Source organism: Passer montanus, unplaced genomic scaffold (assembly GCF_014805655.1).
Source record: "Passer montanus isolate IOZ18808 unplaced genomic scaffold, ASM1480565v1 scaffold40, whole genome shotgun sequence".
Lineage (NCBI taxonomy): Eukaryota > Metazoa > Chordata > Aves > Passeriformes > Passeridae > Passer > Passer montanus.
Window position 1 is genome coordinate 1855816 of NW_024368819.1, and position 26314 is coordinate 1882129.

Consider the following 26314-nt stretch of genomic DNA (forward strand, 5'->3'; position numbering starts at 1 on the left):
GCTTGTGTGGTGAGACATGGGTTTCCTCAAGGAAGGGTGCTCAGAGTCCCTGTGTCCATGTCACCCTGCCCTGGATGAAGCCAGGGACCTGCTGAATGGCTTTGACTGTGTAGACAGGGGACACAGACACAACCTGTCCTGGTGCAGAGGATGGCTCCTGCCTCCACCAAAGGTTCCTGGAGAGGAGAGGGGGACACTGAGGGCACAAGTGAACCCCACTGATGGGGACAATGTGTGAGTTGTGAAGACATTGAGGGGGACCTGTGTGAGCTGCAGGGTCACTGAGGGGGCATGTGTGAACTATGGGGACACTGCGGGGTGTGTACGAACCATGCTGATACTGAGGAGGGACAATGAGGGGACACGTGTGAGCCACGGGGACATGGATTCGAACAGAGGGGACACGTGTAAGCCCTGGGACACTGAGAGGATGTGATTGAGGGGACACCTGTGAATTATGGGGATACTACAGCGGTGTGTACGATCAACAGGGAAACTGAGGGGGAAAATGGAGGACAAGTGTGACCCACAGGACGCTGTGGAGACACTTGTTAGCTCCGTGACACCGATGGGGATATGTGCAAACCGTAGGGAGACACGCGTGATCGCTGGGGCACCGCGGGGACACTGAGGGGGCCTCCGGGGCCCGGAGGGGCCTCACGGCGGCGGGCCGGGCGCGGGGGGGCGGCGCGGGGCCTGAGGCGACCGTGGCGCGGAGCCAGCCCGCGCCGGGCAGGGCCGGGGGCGCCGCGCTCCCTCCCCCGGGCGGGGCCCGCGCCGCTCCCGGGCCTGGGCGGGGCGGCACCGCCGCTCAGTCCGAGCCTGGAGCGCCGCACGGTAGCGGCACACGAGGAGCCGCTGTTCGGCGCAGCATGGAGGAGGCAGCGGCGGCGGGTGAGGGCAAGGCGGGCCACGGCCGGAACGGCCATGCCGAGGGCCCGGCGGCGGAGCAGCGGCGGGGCGGCGCGGCCCGGCTGCGGGGCTGCCGCGGGTTCCTGCGGCGGAACGCGCTGGTGCTGCTGACGGTGTCGGGGGTGGTGGCCGGCGTGGCGCTGGGGGCCGCCGTGCGCGGCGCGGCGCTGGGCCCGGCACAGGTCTCCTACCTGGCCTTCCCCGGGGAGCTGCTGCTGCGGATGCTGCGCATGGTGATCCTGCCGCTCGTGGTCTGCAGCCTGGTGTCGGGCGCCGCCAGCCTGGACACCCGCTCGCTCGGCCGCCTGGGTGGCATCGCGCTCGCCTATTTCCTGGGCACCACGCTGCTCGCCTCCGGCCTCGCCGTGGCCCTCGGCTTCATCATTCGCCCCGGCGCCGGTGCCTCGGCGCTCAACACCCAGCTGGGGCTGCCGGGCGAGCTGCCCAAGAGCAAGGAGACGGTGGATTCCTTCCTCGACCTCATCAGGTGAGGCCGCCCCGCTCCCCTCCTTCCCCCGCCCTCCCGCCGCCGGAGGATGATGACAGACCCGGCAGTGTTGCACGCTGCAGCCGAGGAGCCCTCCTCCTCCTCCTCCTTCTCAACCTCCTTCATCTCATCCTCCTGCATCTTCTCATCTTTCTGCACCTTCCCCTCATTTTTCTCCTTCTCCTCAACATCCTTCTTTATCTCCTTCATTTTACCATCCTCCTCATCCTGATCCTGGCTGCTCCAGAAACACGGCTCTCTCTCTGCCCAAGTACCCGCAGCCCGTTCAGGTGTAGGGCTTGGTGCTCTGCTTCTCCCCGCTTTGTTTTTAATTTTGCCTGGGTGGCTGCAAGGATGAGTCGAGGCTTGCTCAGAGTTCTGGGTGCCTGGGCCCGTTTTTGGTTCTGCCTGGAGGGAGAGCGGCTCCTGGGTGCCGGCTGCAGGGCAGGCTTTCCCTGGCACCTTCCCCTGCCCTGCTGCCTGTTGTTGCCTGTCTCCTGCAGGCAGGGCAGGGCTGGGCAGCTCTTCTCATCCCTCACACAAACTTTTTTCTTTAGTTCTCCAACACTTCACCCAGTCTCCTCACCCAAATGCCTGCCTGTCTCTTAGAGTGCTCTCCCATACATGTGGGAATGGAAACGCAGCCCTGTAATTCCGTGGAGAACATACCTTAAACTCAGTCCAGTGTAAGGATGCTCTGTAGGTTCATGAGCTTCCCTTCTTACCTCTGCATCTTTCAAGGACAAGACTTTCCCAAATCTGTCATTTGGGAAATGTCATTCCCCAAATCTGTCTGGAAACAAGGCTTCAGCTTCTAATCAGATGATGGTGTTTTAGCGTATCTTTACTCCTCCTTGCAAAGTTGCAAACTTCACCTTTTTTGTTTTTATCCAAGCCCATGTCTTGTTGAGATCTGTCTGGCTTTTAAAATAATATAGGAGCACACAGACAAACGAGGCAGGCATCCAGATGGTGCTTTGAGTATTGGGCTTCCAGCTGCATTTCCTTGTGCTTTGCACCCAGGTACAAACACAAGAATAAGGGAGGTGACCTGTGTGTGTCACAGCAAAGTGGCTGGAAAGTTGAGCTTACTGGATATCCTGGTAATTACAAAACTGGCTGGGTGGTTTTTTTATTATTTTGATTGTTTGCTTTACGTTTATGAGTCCAGTTTTTCAGCTGAGAAATGTTTTTACTCTGTCTGGACAAGTGAATGTGTCAATAAAGATAAAACGATTTTCTGAAAAAAAAAAAAAAAAAAGCCAACACCAAACCCAGACCTGTATTTACAAATTCAGGTTAATGTCCTTTTCTCCCCCTGAGACAAGTATGTTCCCTTTGGATAGAAAGTAAGTCTGGTTTGTTCCATTGGCAGACATGTACTCAGTGTCCTCAGCTCACCTCTCTCTTAAGAACCAACAATTAAGGACCTTTCTTAAGGACCAGCAGTTCCTGACAGCGTGTTAAGAAGGAATAGCAGAACAACAGGACTAGGTAGTCTGGCTGTGGTGGTGGTATGTTGTTGAATGGAGGGGAGGGAGGTGAAGGAAAATTGCCAAAAAAAAAAGGAGCGGGCACACCTGGGAGCGTTGGGAAGATGCCTGCAGTGGTGGCTGCCCCAGTGCATCCTGATGTGGCTGCTGTAGCTGGTGTCACATCCCTGTGTCACCTGGCAGCATGGAGTAGGGTGGAGCTGAGGAACAGGCCAGGGATGTTGCAGTGAGCCTCAGGCTGTGGGTAATATCTGAAGTTCAGAGGAGACAGCTATTTCTTGGTCTGGTCTGTAAGTGCAGGTGTGGAGTTCATCTTCAAAGGGGTTGTGATGGTGATGGGATTGAGCCCCTAATTGCAAAGTAGAGCTCATAATGATGAGACTTGGGTAAAGCATGGTGGGTTGCAGAGGAGTTTCCTTCTTGGAGATGAGGGGACAGGAACTTTCCCCCAGTGCATGTATGGGGGGCTGTGAATACAGCTTTTTATTGGAACCCCAGGGTAAGGCTGTTGTAGCCATACTGTTGGGCTGTCAAGTTGTTACAGCAGTGACAGTGAAATCCAGTCCAGAAAAGTTGTCTTTGGACACAGCCATCACTAAAACTTTCAGTCTTAGCACAAATCCCTGACAGACTGAGGGATGGAGAGAGTATGTGATTTTCAGGAAATAAAATCTTTTTCTCTGCAGTGTAATGTTATTCTTTTAACTGTTCTTGAAAACCTGGGTGTTTTGGTTTGAGCGCTGAACTTGGTCCCTGCTGTGATGAAACTTAGTAAACTCATCTTGAGATAACAAAGCTTGATTCTATAGGGCCTGGAGGGTCAAAATGATTGCTTTTTGTGTGGGTGGGTCTTGCAGCATCCTCCTCTTTGCTTCTCCTTTTATCTCATTTGGCCATGAAACTTTCTATTAGATGCAAGAAAAATGTTTTCACTGTGGCACAAGCCTGACTGTGACCTTCAAGGCTTCTATGCTGCTTGGTTTGAGAGGAGAGGTAAAAATGAGTTGCAAATGGGTAAACTGAGTCCCCCATCAGCACTGAAAACCAACGTAAAGCATGACCCAAGGAAGAAACAGCAAAGAGGAAATCACAGTTATGTGTCACTATTTGGTTCTGCAAATCACTTCTGCCTTTGGGAAGTCTTTCAGGTAATGATTCAAGATGTTGCTTTTCATTGTTGCAATGAAATCTGGAGGCCAGCTTGGTTTTCCTTTTCAAAGTCTAAACCTTCCCCACAAACATGCATCTAGGCATGGAGAAGCGACCTCTGGAAAAAAGATTTGTCTTGGGCTTTGGTATCAAATGAAAGATGACTCACTGGTGATCCCAAAGGCTGTGTCTGTTTTGTTTTGTCCATTGACCATAACCTCCAGGTCTGATTTGTCTGGCTGGAAATGCTGGAGCACCCTTCTGGCAAGTGCTAGAGGCAAGCAAGCCTTGAGCATGTCTAGTCAGGGCTTAGGCACACTGTCCTCTGCCCGAGGACATGGGGTGGGGACAGCAGAGCTGTCATAAGGTGTTTTTGTGCCCCCAAGCAGGTCTGTCATGTGGGCAGCTCCTTGGAGCTTCCTAAAGATGAGCATGGCCAAAGGCAGTGATCATGGGAGGGGATCCAGCAAGAGTTCACAGCTACTTCCACAAGGCTGATGGCTTTGAAAAAGGCACCCAGAAAGTGGGGTGTTCCCTGAGCTCAAGGCAGGATCTTAGAATTCCTTAAGTCTGTCAGCAGAAGATGAGGGGAGTGAAGGGAAATTTTAGAATTTTGGGGTTTTCCCTTACTCACTTATTTGGTGGAGCAGATAAAGCAACAGAGAATAAAGAGAGCTTGTGAGTGGTTGGCAGCTGGAGGAAGGGGCTGGCTGGGATGTGGTGGGCTCTGGGGCTCAGCCCCCATCTGAGAAGGTGACACTGTAGGGAGCCAGCTCGGCTGTGCTTGTGCTCTGCATGTAAACAGGGAGAGGGAGTCCCAAGGATGGGACTCCAGCCACCTGCTCACACAGCCCACCTGCAGCCTGTTGGAAAGCAGCTGAAACAGCAGGATCCAGTGTTTTGCAAGAATCTATTGATCTGTTAACACTTTTGATGAGCCGTTGACACATTGGAATGTTTCAATAAGGTCAGAGTTTTGTTCAACTCTGATTTGTATTTGCTGATTCAACAAGATTGAACAGTTTCACAGGAACCTATTGATCCTGTCAAAATTTCCATCAGTGGGTGATCATGGCACTTCATTTCGGTGAGGTCAATGTTTTGCTATCATTTTATACAAAGGACTTAAGTAGACACTCACTCATCAAAAAAGGAACATTTCAACAGAGTATTTTACAAATTTTTTTAGTGGAAAAAAGGATCTAAAACAGGCTTTCTTTGCCCAATTTGGGGATAAAAACATGTTTTGCAACTGTGAAATTGGCTTTGGGGAAGTGAATTCTGTTTTTAATCCAACTCTAGCTGTAAGAATCTGGAAAGGGAAGGAGGTAATCCCTTTTTTTAATAGGAGGAGTACACAGAGGTCCACACGTCTGCCCCAGGCTGTAAGGTCAGGGTTTCCCAGTTTGCCAGGCAAGTCTGCAAAAGCTGTTTAAATTTTACTGCTTCTCAATGCCCTTTCTGTCTCTCTGCCAGATGTTACCACCGAGCTGCCAAAGGGAGCACCCACAGCGAGCTCATGCCTTTGCTCCAAGTGTCTTCAGAGCCATAGGGAAGGCAGACATGAGCACAGGGAGAAGCATCTGTTGTGTTTTGCTGGCTGGGCTGCAGAGCAGGTGGCCAGAGCGGGCCACTCAGGCAGTGACCCTGTCCTGGGCACCAGTTGCTCCAGTAGCACTTGTTCCTTACAGCCTTGGTCTTCCCAGTGAGTCACCCAAAACCCGCAGCCATGAAGGCCACTCTGAAATCCCGATGTGGAAAGACAGTAAAATGTGACTGTTAGAGGAGGAGGGGGAGATGCCACCTTTGAATTCATAAATAGAATAAAAAGTGTCCAGGCAATGGTTGCAGTTACGCCAGGAGCCAGGCTGGCCTCTGGGTTTGGAGCTGATGGCTAGTTCTTAAAGTGAAGACAACTGTCTCACTTTGCTCGTGTCACTTGCTGAGTCTGGAATGAGTTCTGTAGGAAGAACTTGGTGTTTTCATTCATGTGCCTGCCATTCATTCACGCTTTAGCAGGGTTTTGTTAGTAAGTCTCTGAAGGTTTCTGTTCCTTTCATTTGTTGCCTTTTACAACTGACCCCCCCCACCCCAGTTATGTTTTATTCTGCAAGCATCAAAATTACAGACTGGACCATTAAGACAAAAAAAGTGTCAAATATCTGCTATAGGTAAACACATTTTCAAGTTTCTCTGTGTTAAAAGAAATGCACACACTCACAAATATGAGTATGTACAGGGCATGTGTTGTGCATCCACATATCAAAAAGCAGATGAGAAAAATTGCTGTGTGATATTGAATAAAAATCTTGGGACAGAAAAAAAACCAGAGGTACCAGAGGAATTCAAACTGGTATTTTGCCACAGATGGCAATAAAGTTGCTGCAAGTGGACTCACACCATTGAAAAAAACCCTGAAAACTGGAGATAACCAACACAGAGTATTTATTTTTTGTAGACTTCCTCAAAAAAGTATCTTTTTCAACAGCAAGGTTTTTGGCCTCAGAAGTGGAACCTTTTTGTAAGAAGCAATGTGAGAGGAATGCATAGTATTTTAGGGTTTCATTCCATTTGCCTGGATTTCCCTTCATGCTTTTGCTGCCAGAGCAAAGTTGTTTGCAGAGCTCTAGCAAACGAATAATTTAGAAACAGTTGTTAATAATAATCCCTTACACATACAGTGGAGGAGTTCCTGTGTAATCCTCATCCCGCTGATGGAAAGATACAGGCCTATAAAGAAGACAGCAATTTGACCATAATATCAAAGTGGAGAAGGAGGAGAGTTACAGCCCCCCTTCTCTCCATTTGCCAGCTCCAGGTTCCCTTAGTTGTCGGCAATTCCCAAGAGTGGATGTTGCAGCTAAACAAAGATTTCTATTACAGCAGGAATACAGTGGCATCTTTTTGGGGAGTAATGGTCCATTTTTGACTGGTAGGAGCAGCTTTTTGGGAAGAAAGGTGCATTTATCCAGCTGTGCATAGGGAGATGGTGTGATGAGCACAGTATTCAAGCAAGAAATACACACTTAACACCTGCCCTTGGTGCTGCTACTTTCTTGTTCCTCTTTGAAGAGGATCTGAGGAGGGTTCATTCTCACCCTGTGTTGTGCAGTTACGTGGAGGTTTCCTGGCTCAGCCCGGCTGTCACTTCAGCCCCAGGACACAGCTGTCCCCTTTGGCAGCTGTCAGATGGGTTTCTGACACTGCTTTTTTTGGGGCTGTCTGCACAACTTGCAGTGGGTAGAGAGAGGCTTTCCTGCCTGGTGCTTGGTGAGGGGAGTGAAGCCTCTCTGTGCCACCTACCTCACTTTCATGGCACAGAGGAGCTGGGGTCTGTGCGTGCGTGCAGCGAGGTGCCGGCAGCAGCGGAGCACGTGGGGGACAGGCAGCACATCTGTCCCCCTGCCCTGCTGTGTTATTGGCCTGTCTCGTTCATGCCATATGCAGCAAGTTTTGTCTCCCTGCACATGGGGCCAAGGCTGTCTGATCCTGCACTGGAGTGCTGGGCTCCTTATCACCCAGACCCAGGGTTTGGCCAGCACCGTGTTCTTGTGATAATCCACATGTGCTTCAGAAAGACGACGGTGTTTTCTGGCACAGGTCATGGGGATGGGGCCATCAGGAACAGTCAACAATCCAGCCATACAACCAGGGTGATTTCCCTAAACTCCATGTTCACATTTGCTACAGGCTTTCAAAGCACAAAAACCTTCTAAACCTTTGGTCCTCCCAGAAAAAACAACTGGCAGACACCCAAATTTCATTTGCATGCCCAATTACCCTGTTCATCAGCTTTCCTCTTTGTTGGTTCACCCTCACAGGAGGGATGTCCACACTTCCCCACGCAGCTCCTCTGCTCATAGGGACAGAGCTCTGTGCTTCTGTGATGGGTGAGCTTCACCTTCCCAGGCGTGAGGAGCAAACCCTGCAGGCACAAGTCCATGATGGGCCCTGGCAGGTCACCAGCCAGCTTTTATCTCTCTCTAAAGCACGCAGCATCTTGCCCCTTTTTTCAGGCACTGTGGTGGTGTTCTTGCACAAATCTATCCAAAGGTAAGAACTTGTGATCTGACCCACTTGTAATTAAAGTTTAATTTGGTTCACATGCTGACTGATCTTAGGTGAGCAGTAAGTATACTGTGTGCAGACTGCATGCCTCTAAGATAAGCCATTTATTTGTAGATTGCTTTTTATGACCCGACACATTTTGTTCTTAAGCTTTGGGATTCGAAACAGAGAAGCTGTTTTGCTGTTTTTATTTTATGTGGTTTTGGTATTTTGCAGTCAGGTGTACTTAGAAGCTGGATTGAACAGAACATAAAACTCCTTATGAGCTGCTTAAGATCAAAATTTTTTACTTGGCGAATTGTCAAGTCCTGCAACTGGTGCTGGAGGGATAAAGCAAAGTGTCTAGGTTATTTTTTAGCACTATTCACACTTGAAGTAAGAACCTGCCCCTTGCCTTGCTGTAACAGGGTTTCTGGCATCACTTAACTGTGTGCTTTAAATATATGCTTGGAGATAAGTTAATGTTTAGTTACTGAGGCCCATGCCTGACATACTGTGCAAATTATGGAGGGTTTGGTTTCCTGGCCACATTTAAACATTGGAGAACCATGTTGTTTAGGCTTTAGTATTGCTTCCTTTGGTTTTGTTTTCATCAGGATGGAAAAGCTGATTTAAAGAAAAAAAAAGAAGAATTGATTTCTGGTTGATTTTCAGTCTTTTTTCATCTCTTTGCTTCTTCAAAGTCCAGTTAGTTCTTTTTTTTAAGAAAAGTAATCATCCTGCTATGAAAAGCTGAAAAGAAATATCTTTCTTTTCCCAACAGCATGAGCCCATTTGTATATGTGATATTTTACTCCTGATAAAAGCAAGTTTGCTTTTACTTTACTCAAGGTTTTTATCCACCAGAGAGTTCCAGCTGTGCAAGAGCTGATGCATGTTAGCTGTTCCATTGATCTTATTTGGCCAGTTCTTGAGTGTCTTTGCTGAGTGAGAGCTCACTCTCCTGCTTTCAGACAGACAGCTGTATTGTCAGCTTATGAAGAGAAAAAGTTGCTGTTTCTTTCATGCTTGGTGTAATGTAGACTCCAGAAGACAAATTATTCTTGCAGCAATCCTCCTAATACATTTTTAGTGCATGAGAGAGAGAAAGGCTGAGGTATTTCACAGCAGACAGGTGTTTGATGAAGTTCCATGTCCTTTCCTATTGCTGTCAAGGCTGTGGGAAAACTCCCTGTGTGGCAGGAGAACACAGCCATGCAACCAAAAGGGCCAAAGTCCTTATCTTGGCCACATTTTAATCTCCCTCTTGCTTTCAAAGATTTTACTCTGCTGCTCCTTTTCTTGCTCTGGTTTGGATTTGCATGCTCCATGCCATTCGTGGAATGACCACAGCCTGATTTAATGTTTGCCTGGGTAACTCTGGCAAAAATGGGGGGAAGTTAGCAGGGCACAGGCTGGAGGGAGCTGCAGCTTCCTGCAGCACAAAGAGCAAAGGATGGGGAGCAGCTATCCAAATGTTTTTTACCACAATTAACTGGCTCTGGGTAAGGTCTGCTTCCTTACCATAAGAGTTATAGTGCCTCTGTGATGCCTTCTACTGGCAGTATTTTCAGCTGACACCCATCACATTCCTGCCCTCACTAGCTGTGGTCCTGCCATGACCCCAGAGATCAGCTTTTATTCCTGTTTTCCTTTTTGACACAGAGAACCAAGAGCTGTCATTTGGCTAGAGGAACATGTGCTCTTTGCCCATAAGGGGAGAAAGGAATTAGAGCATTAAAACCAACTAAAAGACACTACAAAAGCTTGGAAGAATGCCCTGCACGGTCCAGTTCATGACTTTAATTTCCTGTGTGCAGTTACATGCTGGCTGGTCAGAAAGAGTGTACATCACTTTGCATGCTGTCCTCTCTGCATGAACCTGATGCTAGATTGGCATTTCCAGTCTGAATCCAGTGTGAAGGCACTGCTGGATTCAGATGTTCCATAGGATTTGCCTGTACTTTCCATCTGTGTTGTCTAAGTCCTTGCAGAGAAGTCTGGCCTGTGATACTGTTCTGCTCTGCCTTGGTGATCAGGGAAGCTGGCCTTGCTCTGTTGAAGGGTTAAGCCATTCTCGTAAGGGGATTTTGCTGATTGGATTGTCCTTCATGTTGATGCTGTGAGTGAAGTGTAATCACATGAGCAATGTTACAAACCTGCCTGACACTGGAGGCCATAAGCTGGTGCTGCAGATGGTGTGGCTGCAGCAGTTTCCCTAGCCACTGGGCAATGGGTGTGTAAAACCAGCATTGTGTGTGATTGCCTCTGGTGGCCCTGCTCAAAAGGTGAGCTGTGGCAGCAAGCATCTGTCTTCTCTTTCATGTGAGCCAGGGAAGATGTCATCCACACCTCTGGACACTTAGCAAGCTCCATGCTGCTGGGGAATCTTCTGTGCTACACACTTCACCAGTGCCAAAGTGCTTGCCTTTGAAAAAGGCATTCTGTTTAAGAGTATACATTGCTGCATTAATTTAGAGGTTCTCCATGACATATTTCATTTTCTTGTTTGTCTTTTACAGAAACCTGTTCCCTGCAAATCTTGTTGCTGCTGCTTTTGAAACGGTAAGATCTGTGTGGACTTTGGGCATGAGCCACAGTGCATAAGCTCTTTTATTGGAAGAGGACTAGAAAGATGGTGTAGAAAATACCAAAGTTAATTTACTTACAGAAGGTAGGGTTTTTAAAAGCACATGATATAGTCAGACATACAACTTCTCTGGCAAATTATTGAAAAATATTCCTCAAACAAAAGCATATTCAACGCCCATCTTTTCTACCTTCACCAACAATATTTTTTAAACTTTGAGTGCCATGTTGGGCAGTAGTGGCAATCCTGCTTTGTGCCAGGCTGCTTACCATGTTGCAGGAGCTAGCTGGGAATCCTTTGGCTCTGTAGTTTAGAGCTGGGCTCAGAACAGACAAGGCTGAAGACCTTTAGGCTGCCATGTGTGTAAGCATTACCTGTTGCCTGATGGTTTTATTCAGTAGTTTCCATTGTATCCCTTGCTGGATTAATTACTCAGCCTGGTTTCTCTTCCAACAGAGACAGTATGGTGGGATGATAACTGGCACCAGAACGTAGTGTGGTTTAAACTGGTGGATTGGACCTGTAGGGCTCCAAAAAGATTTTGATTTAGTTCTCAATGCTAATTTTACATGTCAGGATATAGAGTGTTGAGAATATTGTCATGGGGCAGAGTCATTCCTTATGATACAGAAGCAGGATAATAGCTTTTGCCTTCATGGTGGGTTTGCTTTTGTATCAAAACCAGGGGCAAACTCTTGAAATCAAGTTCCATTTTGCATGAATATATATAGTACAGTACAAGTCAATATTCCATGAGTAAAACCAGTACAAAAACAACACTATGAAAAGGATATTTTGTGATGCCTCTAGTGTCAGGGATATATGAATTCAGGGATGAAATAAAGCAGTCCTCTTTTCCTCTGTGCTGCTGTTGTCACAGGGAATTGACAAGGACAGAAGCTTTTCCTTCCCTCCTTTTATATTGAAAAAAAACGAGCCCAGAGAAGTGCCTTGCTTTTGTGAGATGTCTAGTTTGTTTATCAAAGTAAATTGTTGCCCTAGATTTTAGATATTTTGCTGACAATTTTAATGCCTGCCTCACCATTTTTGTTTGGTTGTGTTTTATTTCTTACCCGCAGTATGCGACAGACTATCAGATGGTGCTCAGGAACACAACCTCTGGAAATGTCACATGGGAAAAGGTAAGGTAATTTCTTAGGTTTTTAAACAAATTGTTGTCAGTAGTATTTGACTACTTCACAGCCTTTAATACTTTCCAGTAGCCTTGAGAAAGAAACAAGTATTTTTATTTGCCTGGAACTGAGACACGCACAAGCTGTGTGAGTACCCACAGCTACAACAGAAAGCTGTGGTCGAGAGGAGAGTTGAGCTCAACTGATATGACTCTTGATACTTTATTTTTTCAGGCCATGCTTTCTTAGACCTGGTCTCACTTGATCTAAATTTTAGACAGTCTACCTAATGTTTCCAAATAACTTTCTGTAGACTTGGAACTAAATAGCAATCAGGCTGGCTGAGTATATCCCTTAAACCTTACTCTTCATGAAGAGTTTGGAGAGAATGAGGTTTTTTCCCTCTACCCAAGGCTCTTTCAAAAAAAAAAGAGATTTGTTAGGTTGAGAATTTTTTCTCATTGCTGAAATTTTGAAGCAGTAGCAAGTGGTCTGAAGGAGTAAAATTACAGACAGAACATTACAAATAGGCTACTGTTGCAATGGTGTCAAAAAGGGAACTGGTGTGTAGGTGTAGATAAAGTAGAGAGTGGTATCTTTCATATGTAGATGGTAGGACTTCCAGAGATGCTCTCTCTCCCACTAAGTGTCATTTCTCCTGCAGACAGGGCATCAAACGTGTTTATTGTTGGCCAGAGCCAACATGTTGCAGGCCCAGCAGTAATTACTGTTGTCTTACAAGGAGCATGCTGTGAAACAGACCCAGGCTCCCAGCCTGCAAGGTGTCACCCTACTCCAAATAAAGTGTCTCATGTGCTGCCATGGGATTTTTGGGAGACTGGTCTGAGAAATTACTTTCAAGGTGATTGTCTCTTCCTCAGGCTCATTCTGGCTGTCTGAGCTCAGTATTAGATGTTGGGTTACTACGTTTTTAATATGATTTGAATTCCCCTAGGGCAAGGGACTTGTAATGTTTGCATTTGTTATGGAAGGGCTCAGCTGGGGTTTGCCCACCAGTTTGTAAAAAGAAAAAAAACCAGTTTATGCTCACCCAGAGGGACTCTGGAGCCTATCCCTGAGCCCAGGAAGCATTGGCTTCATTACCTTCTCCTCCCCATGCATGGTGTGTGAGCAGGTGATGCAGAACACTGTTTCTGAACTCTGCTTCCAGCCCTGACCTGAACTTTCACCAGCTCTGGAGGCAGGGTGAAGAGTGACTGGGATGACACATGAGCTGAGCAGGGGCAGAGCTGTGCCTTGCCCGAGAGCCTGGCACCACAGGGTGAGCAGCTCCAAGGGAAGGATGGCAGTAGCCCGGATCCGAGGGCACTGTGGAATCCCAAAAGGGCACTTTCTCTGCGTGCCCTCGGGCAGGGCACACCCCTGCAGCTTTGTGCTGCTGAGACGAGTTCGGTATGAGAGGCTGTAGCAGCTTGCACTTAGATCTGTGTGTTTGTAGCAGAGTGCTGAGTTATTTGACATTTAAGCAAGGGTAAGTGAAATGGGAATGAAGTCTTTTATTTATCTTCACTGTCAGGTTTGATACGGGCTGTGTAGCAACCAAGCATGGATTGAGGCTAACCATACCCATTGAAAATGGTGCTGCTGTCAAGTACTTTTTAAATGCTTGTTCATCACCATCACTTTTCCTTAAGAGATAAGAATGCATCTTTTGGCCCTTTAAAATGCAACATTACTTTTTTCATTTTTCCTCTCTCTTTTTCCTGCTTATCAGTCTTTTGTTTGATGTAACATCAAAAAAAATATTCTGAATATGCCACTGGTGTCTGTTTTTGCCAACAGTTGTGATGATGTAAAGGTTATTTTTGCTATTACTTTTCCAAAACCTTTTTTAAGTTGTTGGAGCAAAACCAGACTGAACTTCTTTAATTCCAGAAGACGCCCTACTGTCTCCAGGGAAGAACAGACCAAATAAAAAGAGAGCATCATCTCGGTTTTGTTAGCTCAGTTTTAGTACTGGTCTGACCATATTATTTATGGATAGATGAGGATTAAGTTTGGAAAGAAGAATATGATTTTTGGATATCATAGTGACAGAAGTTTGGTTCCAGAGGAATAAGATCATACTCCTGTCTACTTTTTTCTTTCATCAGCAGAGTATTTGAGTGAAGAGGAGAAACATTTTCCTTCAACTTTCCATCTGAATAGTGTAGAGCAAAAATTTCCATTGATTGTATTTCCCCCCCACTGGTTATTAGGCTCTGTCTTCTCTCACTGAAGAAGTGAATAGTGGGACACGTACTTGTTTGCTCAGCCATGTCCTTTTGTGTTGTTTCACATGCTCACCTCATGTTTACCCAGCTTTTATGGCTACATCCTCTCTGTCTCATTGGCAGCAAGACTTCCTAGGGCACAGACTATCTCACTTTACCATCTGCAGCACAGGGAGCCTGGGGGGGCTCAGTTCCTCTTTGGACAGGAGTAAAAATACACAAACCAGTGGTTGCTCTTCTTCCTCACATCACATGGCTGCATTTTCTTTTCAGCCACCTACTACTGGGACTGTTCAATGTCAGCAGTTGTTTCCTTGATAAGCATTTTGTTTCAAGAGCTAAAAAACAATGGGATCTTCAGAGAGATTCAAGGACCAGAAGAGCTCCATGAATCTTCCTAAGAGAATGCATAATTTCAGGCAAACAATAACGTGTCCCACAGTTTGTCCAGGAACAAAGTTCTCATTAAAGCTGTTTTTGTTTGGTGTCCACAATGCTGCTTGGTTTGGCTGCCCCTTTGGGGTGATGCACTCTTGTGTGAGAGTACAAAAAGGCTGTTCAGCATCTGCCAGTTTTAGAGGCTGGGATTGTGAGGATCTTCCGCTGAAGATTTTCTGCTGGACTCATTCCATATGGTGTCACAACGAGGTGGAATTCCCTGAATGCTGCAGATCGTGCCCTGGGTTTGCAGGGAGGAATTTCTTGCAATAAGTTACTACTCTAGGCAAGTGGTGCATCTTCTGCTTACATCTGCAGTGTTGGGAGGTGATGGTGAGTGCTGTGTGTTGTAAAGAAATCAGTGAGAGAGAGACAAGAGGAGAGCAAGGCCTGAAAGTGGGGACAGGATGGCAGCAAATAGAGGGAGACAGCTCACAAGCTTTTGGCAGTGGCACACACAGTCATCTTCTGGTCACCAAGAGGTCAGGGGGCCCCCAGATCACAAAACCTAGGCTTGAAGTGCTGGTGAGTGTGAGCACTTGGAGAACAGCAGCAGCAGTTACCACAGTGCTGGGAGCAAGGTGGACAGAGACCTCTCCAAGGGTGAAAGAAGACCATGCACTGTCATTCTGGAGAGTACAGAGGTTCTCTCCCAGCAACATCCAGGTCAGAATGCTGGGCTCTTAAAGCATTCAAACACTGAATTTCTGTTTCATGGCAAAGTTTTATACATTTTTTTTTTTCAGAATGGGAACCAAAACAAGAGAGTATTCACTGTTTTTAGGACTTCTTTTGAGGAATGGTTTGGGCCCATTATAGTAAAATTCTGTTCCAGCTGAACTTTTCCTATTACTCCTGTATCAAACGAACTCAGTATAAAATGATTTGTATTATAAAATAACATCCCATATACACAGATGATTTGTTTAATTAATAAGAGGGGGTCATTTGTTTTGTCTTAACTTTTCTAGCCACAGAAGAGTTTAGAGCTTTCAGTCAGAAAAACCAGAATATAGCCAAAACCATCCAGGCAGAAAAGTGTTAGTGTGTGTGACAGCATGTTTCCTCAGACATCTCTGGAGATACACTGTTCCTCATGCTTAATATCTGTCTATGTTCTCAGTTCTTTCAATCAGGAATCAAATAAATAGTGGCAGCTTAGCCCTGCACAAGCAACTACCATAAAAATTGCAGATTTGATATCTATTTTTTTTACCTAGTGAATAAAAAAAGCCAGCACCTTCACTGTTTGTAAACACTTCTCTTAACAGCAGCTTAATCATCCTGCTTTTGTGTATAATTTACATTTTATCCCTTTCCCTGCAGGACTTTGTTTCCACCTGCCATTGAGAGACAGTCCAGTTCAGCAGTGTACTTCCAGAAAAAACATCAATCTTAAGCAGGCTGGTTTTATCAGATTTAGGAGATCAGTATCCTGAGTTCTTTAGTCAATACTCATTTCAAACTTGTAGCTCAGAATGTATTTTTCTTTCCTAGTGTTGAGCTAGTGTCCACTTAAACTAGCCAAAAGGCCAAAACTTGTACACAGACTTCATCTGTCACAGAAATTCTTCCAAATAAAACAACAGTTTGACGTGTTTGTACTGCCAAGTTGGAGAGAAAAAAATCCCAGTTTGTCAAAACAATTATATTTTTATGTAGCCACAAGAGTACTCATTCAGCTCATATGATACTACATTGCCAAAGAGCTCTCTTTGAGAAGCAAGCCGTGAAGGACTAACAGAGCAGACCTGTGGGTAGACTAGTTTTTGTCAATAGGTGGATCCTGTTTTTATTCTCTTTTGCCAGGCAGTGACAGATTTCTGAGAAGAGGAACAGGTATCTCTCTTTCTGTTCTTTCTCTCCCACAGCTGACATGGACAGATGAAGGAGTAGGTTGCCACAGTTTGCTGCTTTTCTCTGCCTTTCTCCCCTCCTTCTGCTTCATAACAGTGGTTGTTTTCTCATGGTTTTCACCTTGATATCATCACTGCACTAAAGTCCTGAGTAAACTGGGGAGTTTTCTTGTTCAGGTCACTGAGAACACAACTATTGTATGTAAGGGCACCTGGGGAGGTAGCAGCAGGCACTTTCCTTCTCAGTGAATCCGTGCCAGCTCATAACTAGGGAGGTTTGTACCTGAACTGAATCTTGTACCAGGTCTCCTGGATTCCCTTCAACAAAAGAGGTTCTGCTTGTTGATTTCAGATCAATCAGACAGCAATAAAATGAAATTACCCTTTTGTTTGGTTTTGTCCTATTCTCACATGTAACAAGCCTTCTTTTCTTGTCTCTGCAGGTCCCTGTTGGTACTGATATCAGAGGGATGAACATCCTGGGACTGGTGCTGTTTGCTCTGGTTTTGGGAGTGGCACTTAAAAAGCTTGGCCCGGAGGGGGAAGATCTGATTCGCTTCTTTAACTCATTTAATGAGGCAACAATGGTCTTGGTTACCTGGATTATGTGGTAAGTGTGTGACTGCAGATACATCTGCACTGCAGTGTTATGCTCAGATCAGCAAACTTACATTTCATCTCTCTGTCCAGCTCTTTCCTGTGAAATCCCTCATCACAGCAAAATGAATGTTGTGATGTCACACAATGGGGTTTTTTCTCCTTGTTGTGCCCTATAATGAGACAGTCACTCATAGCTTAAGGTATCAGGCTGGAGAACTTCAAAGGGTTGCCTATAAATCCTCTCCAGGACTCCATTTTGATTATTTAGTGGAAAGAAAACTTAGTATTTCCTAATGCTGATTTTTTTTTTCTCTTGCCTATTAATAAGCAAATACATTATTTCACTTAAGTCCTTGGAGTCACTGGAGTCTGGAAAAGTTTATGGGCTGACTAGTGCTCTGATCAATCCCACAAAGCTTTTGATGCCAAAAAAAAGTCTCTTAGTTTAGTGTGCTCCAGTTCCTAACTTTCTCATTAGGCAAGAAACCAGCTTTGGAGGAGGCAGGCACCTCTAAAGAGTGGTCAGGCCACCTAAGCTGGGGTAGGAGCAGCCTCCTGGCTGGGTTTTCCATCAGGTGGGATGAACGTGGGCCTCAGAGCAATATCATGGCTGTCCTTGGTAGCTGTATGGAGTTAGGCTGCTCCTGTGAAACCAACAGTACTAATACCTCACAAACTTGAAAATATTCATGAAGATGGCTAGCAATCAAATGAACAGTGGGACATTTCTCACTCCCTTTCCAAAGCTGGTGTAAAAGCTGTAAATGTACCTAATGTATTAAATGTATAATTAAATGTATATTTAAATGTATTTCATTCTTCCTTCATTCTGCATTTTTCCTTCCTACTGTTTTCCTCTCCCTAAGAAGTAGAAGGGTTTTAACAAAACACCTGATATTACACAGGCAGATCCCTGTGTTAGTTGCTATCATAAGGGATTGAAAAATTCAGTCTCCAAGCAGCTTAAGCTTTCTGCTCTTGAGTGTAATTCCTTGGACACTGAATACTGATAAGAGGCAGTTCATGTATTCAGCTTATTACAGTGCTAGCACTTCAAGCCAATCAGTTGGTATGTAATCCTTCATTTTGTGGATTATAGGGACTACTGCTGACCCTTAACAGTGCAAGCCTTACTTGTTCTCGTTCCTTCTTTAAGGCTCTTGTGTACTCCTGGTGTTTGTTCAAAATCTGTGAAGCTGCATGTGCTTCCCAAGGGATACTTTGGAATGGTGAAATCCCACTACTGGGAGCAAAGGCAGCTTGAGCTCATATCTGGTCCTGTTCAACAGCCACTCTTGTGTTTTAGCAGCACTTGGGTCTCAACTTTCAGTTCTTTCCTCTCCAGCCTCCCTCTTCAAGGGGAGGAATTCAGTGTTCAGAGCTTGTGCAGGACCAGGGCTCAGCTGGATCTGGCTAATCAGGGGCCTCAGAAACACAGCTCAAAGGCAGAATTGCATAGGCTAAGTGGGGAATGTTCCACAGGCCTCCCTAGAGATTTGGCCAAGGGAGGACAGAGGATACTCACAGGGATCTGGGATATAGGGAGATGCTCTCTGCATGGAACAGAGGAGCTGCACAACCACTGAGGGAGAGGCAGGCCAGGAAGAAGTGAGTAAGCTGAGCAGCCTTAAGGCTTGCCCACCTTTCCAGACCTTTGCATGCTTAACCAAACCTTCTGAAGTTTGTCCTGACTCCACAAATCAGCTTCTCTGAACATGGGCTTTGGATTCTTTATTCCTGAGATGTACAGGTAAATCTTTTTTAGTCACACATTTTCCTGAGGCAGGATTTTAGGGAGCTGGGTAATCTTTTAGTATTTTTTAACCTTAGAAGAAAGGGATGAAGTGTGGACAGCATCAGCAGAGGTACTAAGATGCAAAGATCCCAGCAGAGCTTAGGAAGGAGCTGGCCCTGGGCCTGCAGTGATTCACACAATTTGTTTAGAGCTGCTGTGCTGTTGGTGCAAGGGCAGTTCAGCCTTTTCAGGGCTACTGGGACCAGAGGTGTGGCTGTAGCCTGCAGGTGGCCTTTCCCCTGGAGCAGCTCCACTTGCTCTTGACAAAGGAAAATTCAAACAAATGCTGACGTGGCATGTTTCTAGATAGGAGCCATGGATGTGTGTGTGTGCCTGGCTGTTGGCTTGAGGGAAGCTCTGGAAGCCTGATCATTTAACTTAGTCCTTTTTAGGCAAATAGCAGAGTTAATTGCTGTCTTTGGCACATGCATCAGTAGCCTTTAGCTGAGCTCTCTGGTATGTGCACAGCTTTTTCTTAACCTCCACAGAGCTGGCACGCAGTCTGTGATTTTAATGACCTGACTCTGTACTCGTGCTGGGAGTTTCTGCATGTCTAAGACCCAACTCTTTCACCCCTCTCTGTACTCCAGTGATGTGATGCTGCTCCCTTCCCCTCTCTTCCCTCCTCACTGGTGTCTTGTCCTGGTAGCTTCTGGCAGCATTGCTGCTTCCCACTCACCTTCCCTTTGGCACTCTCCTAGCTCTGTCTCTGAGGGTGTAAGTGAACAGACCTTTTAAAATTTGGCTGCTTACCATCCACCAAACAAGAGTCTTAGAAAAGCCTTACAAATTTGCCTAACCTGAGTGTGTGGTGATTAAGGAACTACCCTTCAGTAGGAGCAGGAGGTTGTTTAGGGGAATATATCTCCAGGACACAAAATGTCATGTTTTCCAAGGCTTTTTGTTTGTACTTCATGACAGTCAATATTTCATTTACACAGGTATGTACCTATTGGACATATGGTGATTAAGGAACTACCTTTCAGTAGGAGCAGCAGGTTGTTTAGGGGAATATTATCTTCAGGACACAAAATGTCATGTTTTCCAAGGCTTTTTGTTTGTACTTCATGACAGCCAGTATTTCATTTACACAGGTATGTACCTATTGGCATTATGTTCCTTGTTGGGAGCAAGATTGTGGAAATGGAAGATATTGTGCTTCTGGTGACCAGTCTGGGAAAATACATCTTTGCCTCTATCCTGGGCCACGTCATCCACGGAGGAATCATTCTGCCGCTTATTTATTTTGCAGCCACACGGCAAAATCCGTATCGTTTTCTCTTAGGACTTATCACACCACTTGCCACTGCCTTTGCCACTTGCTCCAGGTGGGTTTCTGTGCCACTTCTGGGACTATAGCTTGGTTATGTTTGTCACCATAAACTGGCTGTGTCCAGTTTTAGTTTAAGGTGTGAATATTGTTCCTGAGTTTGCAGAAAGAGTCTTCTGAGCACAGAGAGTCTCAGTGCTGTCATCAGCCTGCCACACAGCACATGCTGATTATCAGCTGTTGAGAAGAATTCCTCAAAATTTTGAGGCCATAGCATGATGCTTAGTTGGAAATATTTTGGGGAAAAAACCCCAAATTATTGTCTTTAAATGGTCCTGCCAGCTGTTCTTTAAATTTTAAGTGAAGTGAGAGTCAGTAGTGAAGACTTTGTCTTTAGAAGTTTACTTTTTAAGTTCAGAAAAACCTGGAACAAATTTAGACTAATCTTGTAGGAGCAAAGCAGATTGCTTGTTAGTGTAAAGGCATTTAACATTATTTATTTCAAAGTTCTGGCCTGATCAGCTTTTATTTGTCATAACCAAATGATTGAGTGTGTCATTCACACTTTTCTGAAGTACAAACGCCTGATCAAATGACATACTATATAAAATCATTTCAGGTTATCCCCAAAAGCAGTTGCATGTCTGTCAATGAAGCTGAAGTACTACTTATAAACTCTCTCCTTCTGCATAGTAGGAGATGGTTTATGAATAAAACCATGTAATTTATAATGCAAGAAATAAATCCAAGAGTGACGTTTTATTTTTAATTATTTTTCTGTTTGTTTGAGAACATACTAATACAGCATTAACAGAGATTGCTGTTGCATCTGTTGTGTTTATATTACCATAGATTCATACAGTGGCTTGGGTTGGAAGGAACTTTAAAGATCATCTAGTTCCAACCTCCCCTGCTGTATTTGCATCTCTTACTGCATGTTTGTAGTTTGAGACGTGTTCATTCTACAGCCATGTAATGCTGCATACTGTGTTGAGTCATGAGTTCTTGCTTCTGGGAGATTAAAGTCCTCATCAGCTATTTCTGGGTGAAAGCAGATTATTAAATACCTCTGCTCCAAACTCAACAAGGAGGGTCTCTCATTGCCATCATGCCAGAGAGGGACTTTAAAATGCCATTGTTGCCTTGACAGTCCTGCCTGCAGCATGCTAGAAACGTGAAAGCCATGAGACAGTGATGGGGCATTCGGAGCACCCTGGTGCTGTGTTTCATTTCTTCCTCTTCTGTTTCCAGCTCAGCCACACTCCCATCCATGATCAAGTGTATTGAGGAGAACAACGGAGTTGACAAGAGGATCAGCAGGTTTATCCTTCCCATTGGGGCCACTGTAAACATGGATGGAGCTGCTATTTTCCAGTGCATGGCAGCTGTGTTTATTGCTCAGCTGAATAATGTCGACCTCAACCCTGGGCAGATTTTCACAATTCTGTAAGTTGCTTGCAACCACATTCTTCTGGCCCCCAGACACATTCAAGCTGTGGTCTCTCCGTTAATACCTAACAGTTAGCATTCCACATCTCTGACCTAAAGCTTACAAACTGCTATGTAACATAATTATAGGGTGATTAAAGGATGGAGTCTTTAAACCTTTACAAGACTTGCCAGAGTCTCAATGTAATGAAAGGTGGAACCTGGGAGGGGTAATTGAATTCTGAAACAGTCTTTGAGCTGTTTAAAGCTCTTTCTCACATGAAATTCCTTTCTTTCCTTAAGCATCTCACTCCTCCATCCTTCAGTCACCATTAGGCTGGGTAATTGAGGCATTCTGTACTGCTCAGAAAGCAGCCCCTGATTCCCCCTCTGGATGTCTTAGAAAATTCTCCTGCCAGCTCCTTGGTTCCTTATGCATATGTTTTGTACTAAAGACTCTGTTCCTGCTTATCTCTGTCCTTCCTGCCATCACATTGCTGGCTTTCCTGATCAGATCTCTTGTTGTTCCCCTTCTAACTGCTTTGCTCCATTATCCCCTCCACCATCCCAGTCCTACCTCCTTCTCTAAGACTCTCTCCCTCCTCTGCCTGGAATATCCTCTGATGTCCCATATCCCATGAAGTGTCATTATCTTCATTTCTCTCCTCAAAATCCCTTAAATGAGGATGCTACAAGCAGTTCTGGATCCTCACTGTGCCCAGCAGTGCACGCACCACATGCCTCCTAGGGCTGGTTCCTGGCATTTTTTACCCTTCCTGGCCAGGTTTTATTTTATTCTTGATTGTGTTTCCCAGTGTGTTGTCTGTCTGTTTAAGGCAGGGCTGAGGCACTGGTTTTTTTTTTTTGGGTGGGTAGCCAAATTAGCTTTTCAGGTACTCTCAGTGAGTCAGGTGTGAAGACAGGCTTATTTTATTCTTGATTGTGTTTCCCAGTATGTTGTCTGTCTGTTTAAGGCAGGGCTGGGGCACTGTTTTTTTTTTTTGGGTGGGTAGCCAAATTAGCTTTTCAGGTACTCTCAGTGAGTCAGGTGTGAAGACAGGTCTGAAGATGATGCAGTGATAGCCCAAGGAGAGCTCAGTTGCAGACATCTGTGCACAAAAAGGTGTGTTGAGCACATGCACTGCAGGTTTCCAGCTCCTGGTTTAGGGTCTGTATTGGGATGCAGATGAGACACAGAGAAGGTGCTGTGCCCTGCATGGCAGAGTTTGCCCTTATACACGTGGGGTCAGGAGGTGAAAATCCCTCAGCATGCTGGAGCTGGGAATGTCAGTCAGGCAGCAGGATACAGTTCTGTTGGTTGTTTCTTATCCTGAAAAGGCAGTCCTGGTGTTGAACCCAGAGCCATCACCACAGTAACTGCTGCGGATCCCCGCTGAGCCCCTGTCCTCTGTACCCGTTCCTTTGCATCAGCAGGCAGGAAGGCGTTTGCCTGGGAAGCGAACGCTCCCTGTGTCCCATGCTGGAGCGTTTGTTTACAGTTCCCATAGCGGGGAAGCACGTGACAGAGTGCAGCAGAGGAGAGCTGGGAGTCCTCTAACCAGGCATGGGCATTGATTTGCAGCGTGACGGCCACGGCGTCCAGCGTGGGAGCGGCCGGGGTCCCTGCCGGCGGCGTCCTCACCATCGCCATCATCCTGGAGGCCATCGGGCTGCCCACCAACGACCTGTCCCTCATCCTGGCCGTGGACTGGATCGTGTGAGTACTGCAGCCCTCACCTGCCTGCTGTAGGGAGACACAGAAACATGGAATTGCAGAATGGCTAAGGCTGGAAAAAACCGTTCAGATTTTGTTAATGTAGCGCCACCCACCATGCTCACCATTAAGCCGTGTCATGGGGACACCACCCACCACTTCCCTAGGCAGTCTGTTCAAATGATTTACAACTCTTCCCATGAAAAGATTTTCATAATATCTAATCTAAATCTCCCCTGGTGCAATTTGAGGCCATTTCCTCTCATCCTGTCACTTGTTACATGGGAAAAGAGAGTGACATCCACCTCACTACAGCATCCCTGTAGCGTGTTTAGCTGGAAACATGGTCAAAGTACAGAATATAACCCAGTAGAAAATAAAACCAAGTAGGAAATAAGACCCTACAAGATGTCTGCCTGTGGGACAGGTAACTTGTGATGGGGAATGGAAAAGGTGGTGCCTTCCCATTTAAAGCAGTCAGTATGCTAAAATCCCTCTTCAGCTTTTTTATTCAGCCTTTCTAGAAATGTATTTCTTCTTGGCTTCAATTCCCATTAGAATGGTTGTTAAAAGTCCATTTAGAATGTGTTGATACTGCTGGAAATTAATTGGATACTAGAAGGGCTTGGGAGGACAAGGGAAATTGAGTCTGAGCATCACTTGTGGAAAACTTCCTTAGTCACATGTGGGAAGCAGTTTCCATCAGAAGCTCTTGTTGTCTGTTGTTTGAACTTTTTTAATAGTTTCAAGACTGGTCAAAGCACCACCACAAGTGTCATAGAGAGATGCTGTCCATTGGCAGGGCAGGGACACAGAGGGTTTGTGACACTTGTCACTGCCATGGGCACTGTCATGGCTGGAACACACTGTTGAGTGTAACAAGTTTAGTAGACAATGCTACCACCTTTCCTTTCTGTCTTTGAGGAAGGAAGTAAGAGGTCAGTATGGGCCAAGTGATCTGAATCCTGCTTAGGTAATTTGTTTCCATTTGGTGGATTATTGGGCAGTTCCTGGTTTGGACTGCACATAATGCCTCAGCATTGCCTTTTGGAAACACCAACCTCTCTGTATAGGTGGTGCATTCCCACAGCAGATGTGGAAATTAGGATACCTGAGGACACCCTTGAATTTCAGAGACTGGGGAACATGGCAGCTGTATTATCTTCCCACACAACACATGTCTGTGGAGCATATTCCTACAGCCTCCTTAGGGTCATCACACTCTTTCTTACTGTAACCTCTTGGGGATCAGCCACCTCCAGAGGACAGGAGATACAGACAAAGCACTGGCTAACCCTTTGTATCCCGTCTTCCTAAGGAAGTACAGTAGTGGCTGCATGTTCCTCACCTGTACTTGCAAGTGCTTTGAGGCAAGAGTGAAAAACTTGCCCTTCCTTTCACTGTGGGCTGCTCTCAAGCCTGTGTTGTGCTGGTTACCTTCCTTTTAAAATAGGTAGCATCCCTCCCTCTGTGGTCAACAGCGTTCTAGTCAAGGAGCTCAGGGGAAAAGGGGAAAAGAGGGAATTTGGGTTGCTCTCAAGCCTGTGTTGTGCTGGTTACCTTCCTTTTAAAATAGGTAGCATCCCTCCCTCTGTGGTCAACAGCGTTCTAGTCAAGGAGCTCAGGGGAAAAGAGGGATGAAGGAATCCTATGTCTTGCTTTAATGTCAGCTGTTTAATTACCAGAGAGGACCACAATTACAAGTTGAGCCTCTTAAAGTTAGGCTGTAGAATGACCAGCAAGTCTCAAAAGCCATATGAAAACTTTGTTCATCTTTATAACTCACAAATCTCTTCCATTACACCCTGGCACACTACTTTTGTGTTGTAGGACCAAAAATTAGGGCAGGTGCTATGGGGAACAAATGCAGAGAACACAAGTCATTCTGCCTGCCTTTGGATGCATCCCTTAAATAGGTGCTTGGATTAAGATACCAGTCAAGTTGTTAAAGAGATCTGGGTGTTCTGAGTCAATTACTGGATAAACCTGAAGTAAGTTCCTGCATTTGAACATGCATTTGAAAAATGCTGGCCTGGGGAAAGGGAAGTGGAAGGAGGTGACCTGTGAAAAGCAGGATGCCTGAGAAAGAGAGTACTACCATTGCTGCAACTCACAGAGATACCAGAACCAGCTGACAGTAAGTCGGACTGACCCTAAACTTGCTCTGGTGCACATTTTTAGTTCTGAAATAGAGATGATACTTCTGTGGAAAACACCTGTGATAACTACATCTCCCCTGTCTGGTTCCACTGATGTTAGTGGTTCAGCAGGGCTGAATCAGCTCCCCTTATTGTGTTATAAGTCTCTTAAAACTAAAACCCTGCTGCTTTGGTTTTTGTTTCTCATCTTCACCAGGGACCGAACCACCACAGTTGTGAATGTGGAAGGGGATGCCCTGGGAGCGGGCATCCTTAATTACCTGAATGAAAAAGACAAGAAAGAGAGAGAGCAGGAGCTCAAGGAAGTCACCGTAGAAGCAGTTGCTAACAGCAAGTCTGAAGCAGAAACGTCGCCTTTGGTAACCCACAAAAACCCAGTGTCCAACACAAGCAGCACAGCAGACCCTGAATCCAAGGAATCAGTACTGTGAACTCGAGGCCACTCGTCGACACCAGTCCTAGAGGTGCCTCAGGGACTTGTCAACGCACCCAGACGCTTGCAGTGCGACCGGGGGCTGGATGGCTCTTGGAAGTGCTCAGTTCCAGTCTGTTTTGAAATATGCTGGCCTGGGGAAGGGAAGGGGAGGGAGGTGGGGTGGGCAGAGAAGGGGTGTTGAGAAGGAACACTCGCTTTATAATAGTATTTTGATAGTTTATGTGTGTACATGTATACCTGTTGTGCTGCACACTTGTGTACATGTACGTGAGAACTGCCATCGAGGCTTCTGGTGTAACAAGACTTCCAGTAGGGAAGGCTCAGATGGGTTGAAGATAGGGAGGTAGACAAACTCAGTATGTGCTTATTGTAGGGAAAATTTTTTGCTGCTGTATGAATGGAGAAGCAGTCTAAAAACTCCAGAGTGGGTAAAAATGTTGCTTAAATTTGTTTTCTAGCCTGGAAACACATACCAACCATTACAGCCGTGATATGAAGCAACATTTTTCTCCCACTCCCCTTCCTCTCATGTTCTCCAATCCATTAAAAACATTGAATATGTCCTTAAAACTA

The 26314-nt window shown here is 45.9% G+C and overlaps 1 protein-coding gene across 2 annotated transcripts; it reads left to right on the top strand.

Annotated features, from left to right (window-relative positions):
- The first annotated feature begins 800 nt into the window (after positions 1–800).
- Positions 801–26314, top strand: SLC1A4 (solute carrier family 1 member 4). Of its 2 annotated transcripts, XM_039718953.1 has the most exons (8): positions 801–1399; positions 10611–10653; positions 11758–11820; positions 16783–16949; positions 19829–20062; positions 21256–21450; positions 23015–23149; positions 25502–26314. In XM_039718953.1, the coding sequence occupies exons 1-8, from the start codon at positions 873–875 to the stop codon at positions 25734–25736; spliced, it is 1599 nt and encodes a 532-aa protein (XP_039574887.1). In that variant the 5' UTR covers positions 801–872; the 3' UTR covers positions 25737–26314. The 2 variants fall into 2 exon arrangements, with proteins under 2 accessions (XP_039574887.1, XP_039574889.1); XM_039718955.1 differs by lacking the exons at positions 801–1399; positions 10611–10653; positions 11758–11820 and adding an exon at positions 16243–16322.

Coding starts and splice junctions, on each gene's coding strand:
- SLC1A4 (XM_039718953.1), top strand. CDS start 873: ATGGAGGAGGCAGCGGCGGCGGGTGAGGGCAAGGCGGGCCACGGCCGG. Junction 10,654..11,757: donor TTGCTGCTGCTTTTGAAACG/GTAAGATCTGTG, acceptor TCTTACCCGCAG/TATGCGACAGACTATCAGAT. Junction 11,821..16,782: donor GAAATGTCACATGGGAAAAG/GTAAGGTAATTT, acceptor TTGTCTCTGCAG/GTCCCTGTTGGTACTGATAT.